The 17,768-nt window shown below is 50.7% G+C and overlaps 8 protein-coding genes across 8 annotated transcripts; 5 read left to right on the forward strand and 3 right to left on the reverse strand.

Annotated features, from left to right (window-relative positions):
• Positions 1 to 256: 256 nt before the first annotated feature.
• On the forward strand, positions 257 to 1,423 carry DSM5745_00405 (eukaryotic translation initiation factor 4E; the record flags this gene model as incomplete). Its single annotated transcript, XM_026742421.1, has 3 exons — positions 257 to 291; positions 371 to 1,120; positions 1,177 to 1,423. 3 exons carry the CDS (start codon positions 257 to 259, stop codon positions 1,421 to 1,423), a joined length of 1,032 nt encoding a protein of 343 aa, XP_026608266.1.
• A 1,137-nt stretch (positions 1,424 to 2,560) lies between these two features.
• Positions 2,561 to 6,205, forward strand: DSM5745_00406 (uncharacterized protein; the record flags this gene model as incomplete). The annotated part of the gene is made up of 5 exons (XM_026742422.1): positions 2,561 to 2,652; positions 2,715 to 3,899; positions 3,964 to 4,365; positions 4,418 to 4,486; positions 4,537 to 6,205. The coding sequence occupies 5 exons, from the start codon at positions 2,561 to 2,563 to the stop codon at positions 6,203 to 6,205; spliced, it is 3,417 nt and encodes a 1,138-aa protein (XP_026608267.1).
• A 371-nt stretch (positions 6,206 to 6,576) lies between these two features.
• On the reverse strand, positions 6,577 to 7,344 carry DSM5745_00407 (gamma-glutamylcyclotransferase family protein; the record flags this gene model as incomplete). The annotated part of the gene is made up of 2 exons (XM_026742423.1): positions 6,577 to 7,187; positions 7,317 to 7,344. 2 exons carry the CDS (start codon positions 7,342 to 7,344, stop codon positions 6,577 to 6,579), a joined length of 639 nt encoding a protein of 212 aa, XP_026608268.1.
• Positions 7,345 to 7,800: 456 nt separating this feature from the next.
• DSM5745_00408 (signal peptidase complex subunit SPC3) lies at positions 7,801 to 8,691 on the forward strand (the record flags this gene model as incomplete). Its single annotated transcript, XM_026742424.1, has 3 exons — positions 7,801 to 7,946; positions 8,021 to 8,094; positions 8,159 to 8,691. 3 exons carry the CDS (start codon positions 7,801 to 7,803, stop codon positions 8,689 to 8,691), a joined length of 753 nt encoding a protein of 250 aa, XP_026608269.1.
• A 237-nt stretch (positions 8,692 to 8,928) lies between these two features.
• DSM5745_00409 (YqaE/Pmp3 family membrane protein) lies at positions 8,929 to 9,304 on the reverse strand (the record flags this gene model as incomplete). Its single annotated transcript, XM_026742425.1, has 3 exons — positions 8,929 to 9,073; positions 9,126 to 9,201; positions 9,256 to 9,304. The coding sequence occupies 3 exons, from the start codon at positions 9,302 to 9,304 to the stop codon at positions 8,929 to 8,931; spliced, it is 270 nt and encodes an 89-aa protein (XP_026608270.1).
• A 515-nt stretch (positions 9,305 to 9,819) lies between these two features.
• DSM5745_00410 (protein kinase PKP2) lies at positions 9,820 to 11,154 on the reverse strand (the record flags this gene model as incomplete). The annotated part of the gene is made up of 3 exons (XM_026742426.1): positions 9,820 to 10,611; positions 10,658 to 10,940; positions 10,994 to 11,154. The coding sequence occupies 3 exons, from the start codon at positions 11,152 to 11,154 to the stop codon at positions 9,820 to 9,822; spliced, it is 1,236 nt and encodes a 411-aa protein (XP_026608271.1).
• A 1,131-nt stretch (positions 11,155 to 12,285) lies between these two features.
• DSM5745_00411 (ubiquitin-specific protease UBP15) lies at positions 12,286 to 16,176 on the forward strand (the record flags this gene model as incomplete). Its single annotated transcript, XM_026742427.1, has 9 exons — positions 12,286 to 12,427; positions 12,597 to 12,741; positions 12,796 to 12,953; positions 13,003 to 13,192; positions 13,239 to 14,296; positions 14,346 to 15,481; positions 15,531 to 15,845; positions 15,892 to 16,021; positions 16,067 to 16,176. 9 exons carry the CDS (start codon positions 12,286 to 12,288, stop codon positions 16,174 to 16,176), a joined length of 3,384 nt encoding a protein of 1,127 aa, XP_026608272.1.
• Positions 16,177 to 16,592: 416 nt separating this feature from the next.
• On the forward strand, positions 16,593 to 17,417 carry DSM5745_00412 (emp24/gp25L/p24 family protein; the record flags this gene model as incomplete). Its single annotated transcript, XM_026742428.1, has 4 exons — positions 16,593 to 16,745; positions 16,807 to 16,995; positions 17,060 to 17,339; positions 17,407 to 17,417. 4 exons carry the CDS (start codon positions 16,593 to 16,595, stop codon positions 17,415 to 17,417), a joined length of 633 nt encoding a protein of 210 aa, XP_026608273.1.
• Between the last annotated feature and the right edge of the window lie 351 nt (positions 17,418 to 17,768).

Raw genomic sequence — 17,768 nt, forward strand, 5'->3', positions numbered from 1 at the left:
TCACCATCACGATTACGATTCTGCCACGATTCTTCTCACTCCCCCTCTCTACGGTCGTCACTCGAAACCGCCGCTCGTCTTCCGCGCTCGTTTCTGTTGCATCATTTGAACTTTTGCATTGCTTAGCGTTGGTCTTGTGTTGATTATATATTTGGCATATCAACGACTGTACGGTTGAACGGTATCGGTTCTTTTTTTTTACTCTTTTCCTCCGATGAGAGCTCCCGCTTGAGCCGTATCAAGCCACCTGCCCGCCATGGAGAACGCAAACCTTTGGACTCGCCGAAACAAGTATGTCCTATTCAATCTTTGCTCGATTAGTCGCATTCATATTCAATTCCGGTCAGCGCTAACCCCGCCGCGCTTTTAGCACCTCCAAGCTCTCTCTGTCCATGACAGGGACCGACAACAAAGAGGGTGGCGCCAGAGTTGACCTCTCCCGCGCATCAAAGCGATTCGGCCCCGACAGCTCCCACGGCCGATCCAACCCCTTCAATGCTCTTTCTCCACTCTCTGCCGGCGTTTCTTCCCCCTCTACAAATGCGTCATCTGCCTTCGGTCTTGGCTCCGGTGCGTTCGCCTCGTTCGGAGCGCCCAAGACTCCCGGGGCCGAACTGAAGACTCCTGGTGAGAGGCGCGATAACCCGACAGACCGGACCGTGGAGGGTCTCAAGTCGAAGCCTTCCGTACCGGCGCTCAAGGAGCACACCCTGCGATCTACCTGGATCATCTGGTACCGCCCCCCCACACCCAAGTACTCCGACTACGAGAAGTCCACGGCACCGCTCGCCTCGATCTCTTCAGTTGAGAGCTTTTGGTCTATATACTCTCATTTGAAGCGGCCTTCGCTCCTCCCTACCGTCTCCGACTATCACATCTTCAAGAAAGGGATCCGTCCAGTATGGGAAGATGAGGCTAATAAAAAGGGAGGAAAGTGGATTGTCAGACTGAAGAAGGGTGTGGCAGACCGGTATTGGGAGGACCTTCTTTTGGCCATGATCGGAGACCAGTTTGCCGAGGCCAGTGATGAAGTTTGCGGTGCTGTTCTTAGCGTGCGAAGTGGCGAAGACGTCTTGGCCGTCTGGACTCGGATCGATGGTGGGCGAAACATTAAGATCAGGTACGTTTATTGCATTCATTATTGGGGTCTAGTGTTTTCTTACTAATGCCATGCAGAGAGACGATCAAGCGGCTGCTCGCTTTCCCCGCAGACACCAACATTGTGTGGAAGAGCCACGACGACAGCATTGCCCAACGCTCTGCTATCGATCAAGCTCGCCAGGAGAAGGCCGCTAACAACCATCATCACCATCACAACCACCACAACCACCATCAGAACCCTCACCATCAATTCGGAGGGGACCGCCGAAGGCCAGCGGCTGACGACGCTGCGGGCGACAAAGGCAAAGGGCCGGCGTCTTGACATGCTTTTGACTAAGTCTCTGTTACGATCGTGTATAGTAAGAAAACACAAAATCATGGTATGATTTGGGCATGGGGCATTGGGGCGAACATTGCGAGTGATTTTGGCTTGGGGTTCTCTGCTATCGTTCTTGGATCTTGCGCTATTGCTTGTTGTCTCATTGTTGTCTCATCTTTAGGGTTTCCTAGGTGTCTACCCTACTACATGCGGCGCACCTGGAAGGCGTGGACCTAATAGGTGATGCTCGATACTCTCACAAATAGAAGCAACGCCTTCGAATGTTCATTCCGTTAATAATGACTCCTTGTAACCAATCCATCTGACTTGGTTGCTTGGTATGTGCTAAGCATAATTCAGACAATTTCTCCCCGACGACCTGAGCCCGAAACTGTCTTACTTATGATGTCTTACTATACGAGCCCCAGAACCTTAGTAGATAGGCGCAGATCATACTTTCCTGCGGGCAGAAAGTAGCCTGACCGCCTTCGTAGATAGGTATCCGTGGGCGTTGCACCTCATTCTACACCTCGGCCATGTGTTGTGTGTGAATAATAAGTCAAGATGAAGGCCGCGCAATGAAATTCTCAGTGAATACATGCAATTACTCAAGTCAATACCAAGCCTACTCTTTTCCCGCCCTTCCTCGCTTTCCCAAGAGTCTCATCCTCCTCCCAACCCTCCTCCGTCATCCAACACGGCCTCCGATCATCCTGTGAGGAATGCCCTCGCACCCGCACCCGATCTCAAACGCCCGCAAAACACTCCGTTTGACTTGTCAACCCACCAAAGCGTAAGGGAACACTTGCACAATTCTCACGTTTGCCCCTCTGTTTCACTTGGGCACTGTTATACCATCGCATCCTTTCTCTTCCTCGTACTTTGCTCCGAACCCACTTTCTAGTACTCCGTACCCTTATCGCGATCCGCCCGCCGGTACTTGATTTTCTTCTCCGAGCCTGAGGGGTGCTCCGCTAACACCGCCATATAGACCCCTCATAGCTATGCAAAGAGCTTCAGATCGGACCCGGAGCCTGAATCTGCATCTCGATTATTTCGCAAATCCATTCCTCGCCCAGGATTAGGGATGCCTAGGACGTGAGTAGGTCTTGCGATAATAGATTGGCGCAACGTTGACAAATGGCGTGCAGAAGCCAGGATAGGGATCCAATGCGCGAAAATCCCTCTTCGACCGTGGCGGACGAAACGAGACTCTTTGGCGGCAACAATGTGTACGTGTCCCCAGTCTTCAGAATACAGAGAGCCGGTGTTAATAGGATCCGTTTCGTATCAGACGAGACCCTAATGCGGTGAGGATAAAACCAGGGCAGACCTTTAGTTTAAGACCTGTCAATACATTAGCAAGGGGTGTGAGATCTAGCGGACCGGTACGCGCAAATGGCAAGGAAAAGAATGGAAAGGGATCGTTCTTCACCAGCCAGGCTCGCTCGACTCGTTCTGCAGACGCTCCGGAGAGGTCGTCGAAACGCCGACGGATTGAAGGTCCAGAGGAAAGACAAGACTTGATTACGATCTCTGATGACGACGCACCAGGACCTTCATCTGCAAGGATATCGCCTGTCACTACTCGCTCGAACGTCAAATCTCCTACACCGAGTCAGCACTCAAGCAACGTGAAAGGGCGGCGGAATTCCAGTAGCAGTCATAAGTCGGAATATCGGGAGGCTGACAGGGAGACGAGGGTCACCAGGCCTAGCCCTAAGAAGAAAATCAGTTTCGCCGACCGTTACTCGTCCCCCGAGCTTAGTTTTACCATTGATGCTGCCAACCAGAGGCGAAGAGAATCTGTCTTGCCGAGCGGAGATTTCGATAAAGCCTCAAGAAAAGTACCAGCACAAGGGTCCATTATGAGCGTTGAGATACCGAAGAAGCTCTCAGTGCCTAACCCTGCTGAAACTCCTCCGCCACGTCACGCCGGGAAATCGCGCGCCTCATTGTCAAGAGATAGCCCGGATGAGTTACAAGGCGATGTGACAGTTGGACCTATCCCTTTGACTCTGAACAGGCCTATAAGAGACTCGCAGAGCGAACCCTTGCCCTCGGACATTCGCCCCGCCGTCTTTACTTCTCAGGCAAAGTCTAAGTCCAGGAATAAGAAAGCAAAGGCTAAGAAGGGCTTACTAGCTCCGCAAAATTTCAAGATCATCTATTACCGTGGCGGCGGCATCTTAGCGGGCGATTTAGGACATAAACACGGTTTGCTTACCGTGAAGCCTGACAGCGACGAACCGGGCGAGATTACCACAGTTGCTGGCCCTGGAATTATCCATTCGATTCCTCTACGGAAAATCTTAAAGGTCGTGGTGGGCGAATCGCCCAGCCGAAAAGTTCGGGCTGAGTTGTCTAAATCAGGGGTAGATGATACCAAAATCGACATTGAATTGTCCTCATCAGACCAAAAGAACCAACTTTGCTCCTTCCTAAGCGAGCTCAAGGTTGAACTGCAAGAAAAGAAAGGGTGAGTTCCCTCAACTTCCTTCTGCATAGATACATGTCAGGTGCTTACATTTCTATCGGTGAAGGGATCATCTAGATGGTGCATTCAGGAAAAGCGCCCGAGAACATCAAAAATCTTCTAACGGCATCAAACGACCGCTTGGTCTGCTCGACTTTGCGGAAGAGACGCCCAAGCCGCCTGCAGGTTCGACAACTAAGAGAAAAAGGCTTTCGGATCAGCTTCAAGATAAGAACGAAGACATTGCTGCGCAGCGGAGTCCGGACACCGCTCTCGGGAGGCGTACCAGCCCCTCGCCTCCTGCTACAAACGGCGAAACTTCTGCCTCTAATCGCGCTTCAACTCCTCTCTCTGGCCCGCAGCCCAGCGTAGGCGTTGAGATTCCCGTTAAGAAATTCTATACCAATTTGCAGGCGCCTGCTCGTTCTACGAGATCCATGTCGCGACAAACACCGACTACTCTGATTTGGTAAGTTTCCTTTGCTTTTAAGGAGAACCATGGTTGACGAACGGCGTTCTAGTGACGATGATGACGACGGTCATGAAGAAAAACAGATATCAAACTCCAACCTAGATGTGGATCCGAAATGGTACGAGTATGCTCTACGCCTATTTTCGTGCAACCATGCTAATTACGTAGGACTCTCATGTACCCGCGATCTGGAAAGAAAAGGGCAGGAGTGGATGGCCTGGATCTGAAGAGACTTGAACCCGACGAATACCTCAATGACAACCTCATTGGCTTCTACATACGCTTCCTCGAAGATCATCTTCAGCGGTGCAACCCGGAAGCAGCAAAGCGGGTTTATTTTTTTAACTCGTACTTCTACGAAGCGCTCACCAAGAACAGCAAACGCAAGGGCAATATCAACTACGAGAACGTCGAGAAATGGACTCGGAACGTTGACATCTTCAGCCATGACTATCTGGTCGTACCAATCAACGAAAGTCATCACTGGTATCTTGCCATCATATGCAACTTGCCGTATCTAGAGGGTATCAAGACAGAAGAGAAACCATCGACATCTGACTCGCCGGGAGAAGTTGAGGAAGTGCGAGAGACACCAGAACCTCAATCTGAGGAGGGAGCATCTGCAGACCCGCAGTCCATCAAAGAGGAGTCGGCTAGGCAGTCTCTGGCTTCCATGAGCCTTTTTGAAACGCAAGAGTCGCAACCGGATGGATCAAAGTCAGGTGAAGATGAATGGCCTGAGTGCGAGGATTACCCAGGTGTAGCCCGTGCGAAGTTGGCTGACTGTTCGAGTCAAGTCCTATCTGACTCTCAGAACGAATCCGGGCAAGCTGGGACGTCCAAGCAGCCGCGCAAATCCAAGAAAAAGCAGTCATTCGGGCAGAAGTATCATTCCTGCCAGCCAATTATCATTACTTTTGATTCATTGAATGTAGGTCGCTCACCGACCATCACCACTTTCCGCGAATATCTATTCGCGGAAGCCAAGTCCAAACGGGACATCGAAATCGACAAATCCCTGATTAAGGGGATGAGCGCAAAGGAGATTCCTCTCCAGCCGAACTTTTCCGATTGTGGCCTCTATCTCCTCGCCTACCTTGAGAAATTCGCTCAGAATCCCGATGAATTCGTGCGGAAGCTCCTCCGAAGGGAGATGCGCGCTCAAGAAGACTGGCCTCCGCTGAAGTCCGGTCTTTTACGTACTCGTCTGCATGGATTCTTGGAGCTGCTATACACTGAGCAAAAGCAGCTCACTGAAGGGAAATTGGACGAGGACGCGCTGATGGTAAACCAGCAACCAATTTCGTACCTACTCGGTCCACCAAGCACAGACGACAAGGAGGTAGGTGAAGAGAAAAAGAACCCGCAGGTCCAAGTACAAGTCGGTCGCTCGCCAACGCCCAGAGCGAAGTCGAAGACCCCCGTCCGGAGTCGTGAGCCCTCAGCCCAGCGCGCCAGTCCGAAGCCTGAGACTAGCCATGACATGAACCCTACTGAATTTGAAACGCAAGGATCGGTGCAGTACATTGGTCAGACTTCTGGCTCGCAACCCAAATCACCTAAATTGGAGGCACAGAATCGGCCGACCAAAGGCGTGGTCGTTGAAGTACCAGATAGTCAAGATCGGGTTCAGGCGAACGCTCCACCAACTGCCGCGCTATCAACCAAATCTCGTTCTCTTGAACCGCGTAGGCAGCGCGCAGACACTGTCGCGGTGTACATCGATGACACCGATGCTGTAGAGGAATCCGCTCCGCATAAACAAAAGAAGGGTCGACGAAGAGCTGAGGAACCACAAGTTCTGGAGACGCCACCAGGGTCTCCTAATGCCTGGTAAACATTCCGACGTTGACGCGCTTGAAGGGTGGGCAGTGATTTCGATCATTTTTTTGTCTCATATAACATCCTCCCTGCATAACCGCATTTTTATATTTCCTAGACTTAGAGATCTACTTTTCAGGCGTTCGGATGGTTGGCATATTTCCTGGAGCATGAGATACCAAGCATCACATCGCATATTGCATTTTACCAACACAGCATGAATACTCAATACCCGTGGACGCTTGTTTGCATACTAGTACTTGTACATGTTCTTTTTGTCAGAGTGCAGAGCATCATTTATCCACTATCAAAACCTGTATGAATCTATATGGCCCGGCCCTGCCAAGTCCAGCAAACACCTCACACCAGCAGGTAGGTAAACACACATCACCACTCACTCTCATCCGCAGCAACCCACCACGCCATCTTATCCCTCTTGAAAGCCTCAAAATCCCACTCCGCATCCTCCAGCATCCCCCTCCCAGCAATCCACACATACGTCTCCGCCTCAACCTCCTCGCCCTCATCCGCAAACTCCGCCCCGGCAGCCTCCAGCACATCCTTCAAATGCCTGTCCCTGTCTATGTCCGCACTCGAACCCTCGACACCGTTCCCATTTCCAGCCCCGTCCGCACGCTCCTCATCCTCCGCGAGCGCCTCCCGCAGTATCCGCACAGAGACCTTCTCCCGCCTATACTCAGAGCCCTCGAATATATCCAGCCTGTGGATATCGCCGTCTGTTAGGCCTGAGACGACGGTGCCGAGGACGCTCGCACCTGCGGCTGCCTTTATCCCTGGGTCCTTGGTTGTTTCGGAATCTAGTGTTTGCGTATGCGCTTCCTCACGTATGATTCCTGGGTAGTCGGCCCCTCGTACACGATGTCTTCTGTACCCGTGTAGGACTGCGGGACGGAAGCGGAGAAGGTCCCTTTGCCATTGTTGGGGTGTTGGCGAGCCATGGATTACTCGGTGTAGGATTTGGGGGGCCATTAACGTTCCTGCTCTGTTGTTAGTATCAATCTAGCTCTCGGACGCCAGCAAGATGGATGTTTAGAAATATTGTGGGGTGCAAGTGCAGATATATATTGCTGCGGATCTGGGAGATGTTTAGAGAGGTGGCATGGTACCGTAGAAGAACAGGACGTGGTCACCCATCTTGAAGTCTCTCGAGTGATCGCCTGTGCTAGAAGAACTGGGATGATGTGAGAAGGATTGCCGAATTACGACTTGGAGATATGTACTCCGTAAGTATAGCGCGGGGTTAGCTAAGGTGGAGAACGGAGCTATCTCCAACATTTGAGGTGTTGGGAAGCTAGGTGCGCGCAAGGTACAATGACTGGAACGTAACTGATATACTTGATAGAGCCTTAGATTCCCAGATCGCTCATTCAATCATAAGCAACTCGAGGTTATAGAACTATACATACTTCCATTCTCAACCCCACTGTAGAAGCCATGTTTATCTTATCGATAAGAAAGCTTATCAGTATCACCGCCCCCAAATTCTCCGGACTGGTCGCCGCCCGGGGACATGTGGCTTTATCCGCATCTCATCATCCCTCTAGTCTGACAGCCAACTCTCCAACAGTTGAGGGGAATTAACGAAGCAGGATGCACTCAGCACTTAACCGCGCTCAAGCGGTCTTTGGATTCTTCACGACAGTTGCGCTCTTCGTCGCGGGTTTCGCTGCCCTCTCGGTCCTCCTGTTCCCGACGGATAATGTCACCGCGGAGGTGTCATTGAAAGATGTCAAAGTGTACGCTCTCTCCATCGCTAACCTAACTACTAATTTTACTGGAGCCATCGCTAACCTAACTACTATTTCGACAGAATCAAAGGCCGACCGCATTACTACTCCACCAAGAAAGAAGAGTACGCGCAGATGAGGTTCGACTTGGATGCTGGTACGCCCTCCATACCTTCTTGCCAATTGCAACCCACGATGCGGAGCTAACATTATGAGAACAGACCTCTCCCCTCTCTTCAACTGGAACACGAAGCAGCTCTTCGTCTACGTCTACGCAACCTACTCGTCCTCTGACAAAACCTCCGAAACCTCCCTGACTCCGCAATCCCAAGCCATAATCTGGGATTCGATTATCGAGGCCCCCGAATCGCCTTACTCGTTCGCCAACCTGCGCGAGCGGTTCTTCCCCAGCAAGAGCAAGTCAGTGTCATCGCGCAAGCGCTCTTCGTCCACGAACAAGAAGACTGGTAGTAGTAGCAGCAAGAAGGAAGTTACCCCCGGCGTCATCCGTCTCCGCGATCAGAAGAGCAAGTACCAGATCAGCGATATCACGGGGAGGATGGCGGAGCGCACGAATGTCACGCTGAGCGTTGGGTGGAATGTGCAGCCGTGGGTTGGCGCGCTGTGGTGGGCTCCTGGGACTGGGGCTGTGCCTAGGACGGAGGGGAATACGGGAACGTCGAAGGCATTTGATTTGCCCGCGTTGAAGGGGTCAAAGCCGAAGACTGAAGGGCAGAAGACGGCTGCGGTTTAGGTAGGGAATCCAGGATAAATATGATTGAATGGAATACGCTTGTAATTACTGCTTCTCCATCCATGAGTCGTATTATAGATAGTCTATACTATCCAACATGCCAGAAAAAAGAGGCAAGGACGCCAGATACCCGAAAACAAACATCTGTAAAACCAACCAAAGCACTAATATGCGAAGCGCAACAGTCAAGGGCGCAAACAAAACTGCTTTGGACAAACTCAGTCCAATTCGAGCAGCTCAGGGAATCGACCCGTAATTCGGCTGTCCTCCCCGCTGAATGCGATCTGAGTAGACGCCCGGTGCCGGATCCGCCATCACGGCCTCGCGATTCTTGTAGTAGACATATTCCAGGTAGAAAGCGTGAATGTGACCGGGGAGGTAGCTGAACAGACTATTAGCTCAATGCGCAGAATGAAGAGGAGACAGTGATGAACCCCAAGATAGTAAGCATGATATTGATGAGGAAGTCGGCGCTGCAGCCTGAGATGAGGAACACGCCTAGGGGCGGTACTATTGGGCCTAGTCAGTAACCAATCGCAGGGGAATAATTCATTTAGTACATACTGAAGAAAGTAAGGATGATCAAGCAGAGCATAGAAGCCGATCCGGCCATGTTGATCAAGTTGATGCGACTTATGCGTGAGCGGCTCGTTCAGCACGTTCGTTTGTATCTGAGTATGTTCCGAGGAAGCTCAGGAAGAGAATAGTGAAGAGAAGGATGAAGATGTAGACGGGAATATAGTCATCGTGGTCGGAGTTGATGCGTTTCATTTTACGAGGCGGCTGCAGGCGAAACGACGTCACCGGACCAGGATGGATTGGCGGGGAGTTGGTGGTGAGAACGGACTAAGAATTTGATAGTCACACAGAATCTCTAACGGATGGTATTCTCTAGGGTGGTATTGATAGAGCGATGACAGCGAAACGCTGGCGGCGATTTGATTAGTTGACGTCATTCCGCAAAACGCCGATAGGGTCATAGGGCTGGCTAGACAGCATGATAAACCACAACCGTGGTACAAAGTACGTGCCGAGGCTGAGATATCCCCGATAAGAAGTTCCTGAAATTTGGTATATAGATATACGCCGGACGATACGTTGCTTAGTATGCCAGTGAGATGGGGTCCATCACACGGCATCAATTGCTGCTCTCGTCGTGACCTGCTCGTTCTTGTTGCCGAGCTTCGATATCTGGAGGAATGCATCCACGCCGTAGCCCTCCAAGCTGTGCAACTCCAGGCTGCCTGCCCAGTACTCCGCATAGACTCTGCTCATTGGCAGTCCAATTCCGAGTCGAAGGTCTGGCAGTCGCGAAGTCAGGGTGTCGAGTGAGCTCTCGCGGAACGTCTCTTTATCCGCGTGCTTTATCTCGCTGGAGACCGATAGCTCCTGTAATGTGGCCGCCATAGCTGGGACCTGCCCTAAGTTTTCGAGTCGTACTTTGCTGTGGGGTCCCTTGGTGAAAGACCACAAGTAAGGCAGAATCTCTCGAGCTATTCCTCCTCCTTGATCAGAAAAGCGCATAATAACATGTTGAGGCGCTTCACAGATCAAAACCTCAATAGGCGGTGGAGTCTGTTGCAGGGTCTGATACCTCTCACTGACCGCCTGGATTGAATTACGCAGGAGTTCGCCAATTATGTACTCCAAGTGACTGAGCATGTACGGAAATGTGGCGTCCAGGTGCCCCTGGACTGATATCTCGGGAATCTTGTCTGATCCAGAGCTCTGCCGAATCATGTCTTGTACAAGCTTGCCGCAGCGCTCTACGACCTCTTTGGCGTTGCACTTGAGGAATACCTCACCAACAAAATCGGCGTTTAGATCCGTTCGGTCTTGCGATCCCGGAAAGTGCCACGGCGAGTTGAACGTTTCCGTCAATGCCAGATGTTGTTCCGCAATGACTCGACGCGAGATTCTCTGTGCATGGTTAGACCGGGCTTATCGACTGCATGAGATGCCTTACCGCCCTGAGCAAAGTGTTCATAAACCGGTCCATCGCATCTGCCGGCAGAAGCCCACGACATTCCAGCACTCCCATGGCTAGCCTTGGTATCACAACCAGGTGCTCTTTGAGCGTCTTCCGTAGGATGTCACAGAATCGATCATTGTCGTCGAGTGATCGTATCTCGGGGACCGTGCGGAACCTCTCAAAAGCTTTATAATATAGTTCGTATACCAGCGAGAAGTGAGGGTTAGCGACCACAACGTACGGCAGCTTCTGTATTTCCCGGAGACGGTGTGCGAGTCTGCAAGGACAATTGTTAGCAGAAACTAAGCCGGCAGATTTTACTTAACGGACCTAGTCGGAAGTTCGGTGCGCACATAATTGGCAGAGCTTATAAGTCTTGACTCTGTCAAGGTTCTCCCAAAGAAAGTAAGCTGTCTTAGACTGATAGGTCGGATCTGACGTTCAACATATCTATGGCCATTAGCAATGATGACCTTGAGGGTCTGAGACATCTTACTCGTCCAAGGCTGAGACAGGTCTCCACGGTGGAGGTTTGTGTACAAAGGTCTCCGAGTGCAAGGTTCGTATTGAGAGAGGAGCTCTCTGATTCTGGAGGGTGCGCCAGCATTGAGCTGGACAACTCCGCAGCATCTCGAGCGGAATATGTCAACGACACTTCATGGATTGGTCGGGGGTGCTCCGGGATGAGTAATATCTCGAGGAGCCAAAGGGGAGTCTAGGATCGTATGATGAATCTCGTACATGACTCCCTGGTGATTGTTGAGTGATTGTTGCTGCTCGCATGATGCCTGAACGCGGGCGGAGTCAAGGCAATTCCCTGGGCGGTGAGAGCTCTGACTTTTGACATGTGACCGTCCTATCATGGATCTCTACAATCAGCTTTCTTACACGGCTTTTGTAGGGAATATCGTTTTGGACATCTTAAATATACGGAGAAGAAGAAGCTTGGCTTGGATCAACAAGAGATTGGATTTTGAGATATAGCGCAGCTGTCAGCCCTAACTATTATCAAGCAACTGGTTGTATAGTTATGTTCGATTAGTGTTCACAAGTGCCAAGGACCAAAATATTATGATATCACTGTGCGCTGCCCTGGAATTGAATTTTGACTCTTCGTCCGAACGAACATAGGTATCAGAAGCTGCACCTAAAGGTAGACCATAATATAGAGGAGAAGAGCATGCACTGGGTCATCTTAGCATCAAGCAGTAAAGCGTCCTTGCCCTCCCCTTGCGGCCTTGCTCTGCAGCAGTGCCGGCCTGGCTGTCTTAATAATCCCACTCTGTGTCCCGCAAGCTGCATTATCGGCTATCATTGGTGTCTTCGAGAGAACGACTCCGCCACAGGCTTCAACTCCCTTTGACGGAACCTGGAATAATATCTGGTTCTGACTTTGCATCTCCGCTCTCTCACTCTGACCTTTTCGTTTCAGGTGGTGGATAGATCAATCTTTATTTTGTCTTAGATAACCGTCCTCTTTGGCCCAAATCTCGAGCAGCGAACTTTTGTAGTTCGAGTGCTCGAGCGCACTTTCCTTCCTTCATGGACAACGTGAGTTCTCGCCAGTTTTCTCGCTACAGCAGTAGCGGAGTTTAGTACTCAGCCAGGAAGCCTTCGCTAACATGTCTCTCGAGCCCGTTAAGGTCGCAGATAGTGAAATGTTGGTTGATGAGTACGAACAGTTCCAACATGATAGGACCGATGATGTCGTTGTCTCGCAATCCGGCTCCGAGGAGCCAGACGCAGAACCCTCCGCGGATGACTGTAAGGGCCTCCCCACAACACCTCCCTCGTCGCCGGCGATCATACATTTATTTTGTCAAATCATCGGGCTGCTCCGGTTGATCCCCGCAGCAGTTACCTGCCAGCGACCGCCCTTGAATGCGCTCAATTGGTCTACAAGAATGTGCTCTAAGATTTGTTCGTTTTGCAGTCCCGGCTATGATGGCTCGCGTCCTCCCGAAAGACCCAGATCTCGAAACCGCAGACGAAACTTGGAATACATGGTCAATCAAGAACTGGCGGAAACTGGACAAGAAGGAGCATGGGCCTATCTTCCAGTGTGGAGGATTCCCATGGTGAGTGGAAATGGGCGCATTGCTGTTCGGACAGCATGCTCACAGCTATCGCAGGCGAATTCTTTTCTTTCCTTACGGAAACCACGTCGAACATGCTTCCTTCTACCTAGAGCACGCATGGGGCGAAGAGGTCCCAGAGAATTGGTACGCCTGCGTACAATTCGCACTGGTTCTATGGAATCCGAACGACCCAACGATTCAAATAACCCACAGTGAGTTGTCTCTTACCAGTGCAGAAATGCTTCGCTAACTGCGATATAGCTGCGACTCATAGATTCAACCAAGACGAGGGTGACTGGGGTTTCACGCGATTCGCCGAGCTGCGCAGACTATTCCATCTGCAATTTGAGGGGCGCGGTGTCCCTCTTGTTCAGAATGACGAGGCTAATGTTACCGCTTACGTGCGTGTTGTCAAAGATCCCACGGGTGTTTTATGGCACAGTTTTCAGAAGTAAGATTCCACAATCCTGTATTATGGCTTTGCTGACGATATGTAGCTACGACTCCAAGAAAGAAACGGGCATGGTCGGATTGAAGAACCAGGGAGCGACGTGCTATCTCAACTCACTTTTGCAATCATTATATTTCACGAATGCCTTCCGAAAGGCCGTTTATCAAATCCCCACGGAGGATGAGGCATCGAGAGAAAACAGTGCATGGACCCTGCAGAGGTTGTTCAATAACCTCCAAACCAGCGAATTGTCTGTTTCGACGACAGAGCTTACGGCATCGTTTGGTTGGGAGTCGAGGCAGATTTTCGAACAGCAAGACGTTCAAGAATTGTCTCGAAAGCTGATGGAGAGATTAGAGGAGAAGATGAAAGGAACTCCGGCAGAGAAGGCACTTCCTGAATTGTTTGTCGGGAAATCAAAAACATATATCTCTTGCGTTAATGTTCCATACGAGTCATCCCGGATAGAAGACTTCTGGGATATCCAGCTCAACGTCAGAAACAACAAGACTCTTGACGACAGTTTCCGGGACTATATTCAGGTGGAAAGGCTAGAAGGAGACAACAAATACGATGCGGGCGCACCATACGGCTTGCAAGATGCCGATAAGGGTGAAATATTCGAGAGCTTCCCTCCTGTGCTGCATTTACACCTGAAGCGGTTTGAATACGACATTCACCGAGATGCCATGATGAAGATCAATGATCGTCATGCATTCCCGATGGAGTTCGATGCCGCTCCGTATCTATCAAAGGATGCCGACAAATCTGAGTCGTGGACCTACCAACTACACGGTGTCTTGGTCCATAGCGGTGATCTGAATGCGGGTCACTACTTTGCTTTCTTGAAGCCCACTCGAGACGGATTCTGGTACCGCTTTGACGACGACCGCGTGACCCGAGCGACAGATAAGGAAGTCCTAGAAGAAAACTATGGTGGCGAATATGAATTACCGAACGGTGCAGTCGGAGTGAGACAGCCATACACCCGGGGACTGTCAACCAAACGATCGACGAATGCGTACATGTTGGTGTACGTCCGCAAGTCAAAACTGGATGAAGTTCTCCTTCCCATAACGCAGGATGATGTGCCGTCTCACATTGGTAGGTTCACTCGTATACTCTGAATGATCGTTAGTTAATGTGTTTCTAGAAAAACGGCTTGTCGAGGAGCGTGCCGACATAGCGCGCAGGAGAAAGGAGAGAGAAGAGGCTCACTTGTACACCACGGTTTCGGTAATATCTGATGAGACTTTCAGATGTCATCAAGGCTTTGATCTGACTAGCTTTGACCGGCCGCTTGTTCAAGAGGCGCTTCCGAAGGAGTATAGGATTTTGAAGACCACGAAGGTTGGCGAATTTGCGGAACTGATCGCACAGGAGAAAAAGCTCAACCCACTCCAGCTTCGATTCTGGGTCATGGTCAATCGCCAGAACAAGACAATGCGCCCTGATCAAGTCATTATGGACACAGGAATGACAGTGGACGAAGCATATAGCAAATATGCCACCAAGGGCAACATGTTCAAAGTATGGCTGGAGGTTGCGCAACCGTCCCCCGATGGGACAGTCTCTTTCCCGGATCCTGCTACGCACGTGCTTGTTTTTTTGAAGAGTTTTGATGTACCAACACAGACCCTGACTGGAGTTGGCGCGGTGTACGTGCGCAAGAACCAGAAGGTTGGAGAGCTGGCGTCTACAATACTCGCGCTGATGAACTGGCCAGCTGGCACGGATCTTCTCCTTTACGAGGAGATCAAGCCCACCATGATCGATCTCATGAAGCCCAAGCAAACGTTCCAGCAATCGGAAATCCAGGATGGTGACATTATCACATTCCAGAAGGTCGTCAAGGAATCAGAATTGCCTCCGAACGCAATCTACCAGGATGCCAAACAATACTACGATTATCTTGTTAACCGGGTCACTATCAATTTCGGCCCCGTCAAGTCGGACGGAAACGACACTTTCAATCTCGTACTTAGCAAAAAGATGACCTATGATCAGATTGCGAAGAAGGTCGGCGAGTACCTAGGTGTGGAGCATACGCACTTGCGGTTTTCAGCGATCATGCATAGTAATGGGCGAGCCAAAGGATACATCAAACGGAACCCTAATCAAAACGCCCAGACTCTGTGGAGCATGTTAGGCGGGCAGTTGCCTGGCTATGGTGCCAGTATGATCCGGCCAGACGCTATGTACTATGAGGTGTTGGAAACAAGCTTGAGCGATTTCGAGTCAAAGGTCTGCCTCCGCCTGACATGGCTTTCCGAGGGCATCACTAAAGAGGTAAGTTCTTTTCAAGCCATTGGATATGGATGAGGACTGACGGATATAGCAAACCGTGGAGGTTCTGGTGCCCCGAGATGGGACGATTCAAGACGTTCTCGCTGGCTTGCAGAAGAAGGCAAATCTGGACGACGACACTATCAGCAAAGCGCGCGTTTATGAGGTTCATAATTTCAGGATCTATAAGGAGTTCGCGCCAGAAGCCAAATTTGGTGGCTCCAGTGACTTTGTGTCACTGTACGCGGAAAGAGTGCCTGATGAGGAGTTGGAGCTGGAGAGTGGCGCGCGGGTCATCAACGCATTCAACTTTGACAAGGAAACCAACAAGCCACACGGCGTGCCTTTCAAGTTTGTCATGAAACCGGTATGTGTTCAGATGATTCTTACAGTGCATCTGCTGACTCCAGCAGGGTGAGATCTTCAAAGAGACCAAGGAACGGCTCTCGAAGCGGACAGGCCTGAAGGGCAAGCGATTAGAGAAGATCAAGTTTGCTGTGGTTCCCCGCCAGCTTTACTCAACACCGCACTATCTTCAAGATGGTAAGTCTCTTATGCCGCCTTTGGTATTGTCGCTAACCTTTCCAGACGACATACTGGCAGATATAATTGGTGACTCCGATGACATGCTGGGCCTGGACCACCCGAGCAAGAAACAGAGCTTTTGGAACAAGAGCGAGTCCTTTTTCATCAGATAGCCGGATATGATGATAAATAAAAACCCGATCATATCGCACGGCTCGATAATTTTGCAGCTGTATCAGTGTCTATATGTTGAGGGCGACGCATAATTATTCTTAGGGTGTAGACGGCTGCTTTCTTCTGCATTGATTATGTTTCAAATCAGGGGGTTACATATTTGCCGATACGTATACTAAAGCGATAGTACCTACCAATGGATGTTCATTCTCATCGGGCTTTGGGATAGTTTGGTAGTCATAGTCCGTAGTAGCCCTGGAGTGGCAGGGATCTACGGAGATATGACAGCCCGCGGAGAAGATGCAAACAGGCCAAACAGCACAACAACAGCTGGCCAGAACTTGACCCAACAATTCGATCGCGCTCCAACCAGCCCGCGGAGAACAACATCGAGCTCGGCCATCAATTCTCCAAAATGCGATTCACAGCCCTGGTACTCGGTCTCTTGGCCTACCTGGTGTCCTCCGTCACCGCAACCGCCCTCACCTACCGACTTGAGGCCAACGAGAAGGCCTGCTTCTACAAGTTCGTCGAGCAACGGAACACCAAAGTCGCATTTTACTTCGCTGTTAGTTCACGGAACCGTTATTTCGCACAATTGATAAATGTTGATTATGGGACATTTTTAGGTCCAATCCGGTGGCTCCTTCGATGTCGACTACGCTGTCGTTGGTCCCGGCGAGAAGCCCGTCCTGGACGGCACGAAGGAGCGCCAGGGCGACTTCGTCTTTACAGCCCAGAGCGTAGGCGAGTACCGGTTCTGCTTCAACAACGAGATGTCCACGTTCGCCGAGAAGATGGTTGACTTTGAGATCGCTGTACGCTCCACTTTCCCCCTTCCGTACCCCATTCTTGCAGAAGGCTGATTGAATACGTTTCCAGCTCGAGAACGAATCCCGCGCCGAGCTCCCCTCCCGCCAGGGCGCGAACCCCGAACAAGCCTCCGCAATCGAAGAGTCCATCTTCAAGCTTTCCGCCCAATTGTCCACCATCTCCCGTAACCAGAAGTACTTCCGGACGCGCGAGAACCGCAACTTTAGTACGGTGCGGTCAACGGAGCGCCGGATCTGGAACTTCAGTGTTATCGAGGGCCTGATGATGGTCTCGATGGCGGGACTGCAGGTTTTCATTGTTCGGTTCTTTTTCCAGGGCGCTAGGAAGGGTACGTATTCGAATTTCCCGGTTGGCCTGGTGGAATTGACAACGGAGGAGCTAACGTGCATTTTCAGGTTACGTGTGATGAGCGAGGACGACCTATAGTATATGATATGATTCCTGAACTGAATTGTGGCGTTTTCGTTGCGGTGCGTTGCGTCTGACTCTGCGTGCGTCTGTATCTGTATTCACGAAGCTTTCCTCTTGTGTCTATTAGAATCAATCATACTGCATCTCTGCATAAGTCTTGCTCTCCTTTATCCGGACAGGCTTGTCCGTCAATTACAAACCACATCATCGCTGCCGAACTTTTTAGACTTTTATGGTATTGTTGACATGGAAACGCTGACTCTGGAAGTGAAGGAATCGGAATGGGGATGAGCATAGGATAAAGAACGATTTCATTGATGCAGAGCCAGATGTGCTGGACTCAGCA

This window comes from Aspergillus mulundensis (genome assembly GCF_003369625.1).
Source record: "Aspergillus mulundensis strain DSM 5745 chromosome Unknown scaffold_0, whole genome shotgun sequence".
Taxonomy (NCBI): Eukaryota; Fungi; Ascomycota; class Eurotiomycetes; order Eurotiales; family Aspergillaceae; genus Aspergillus; species Aspergillus mulundensis.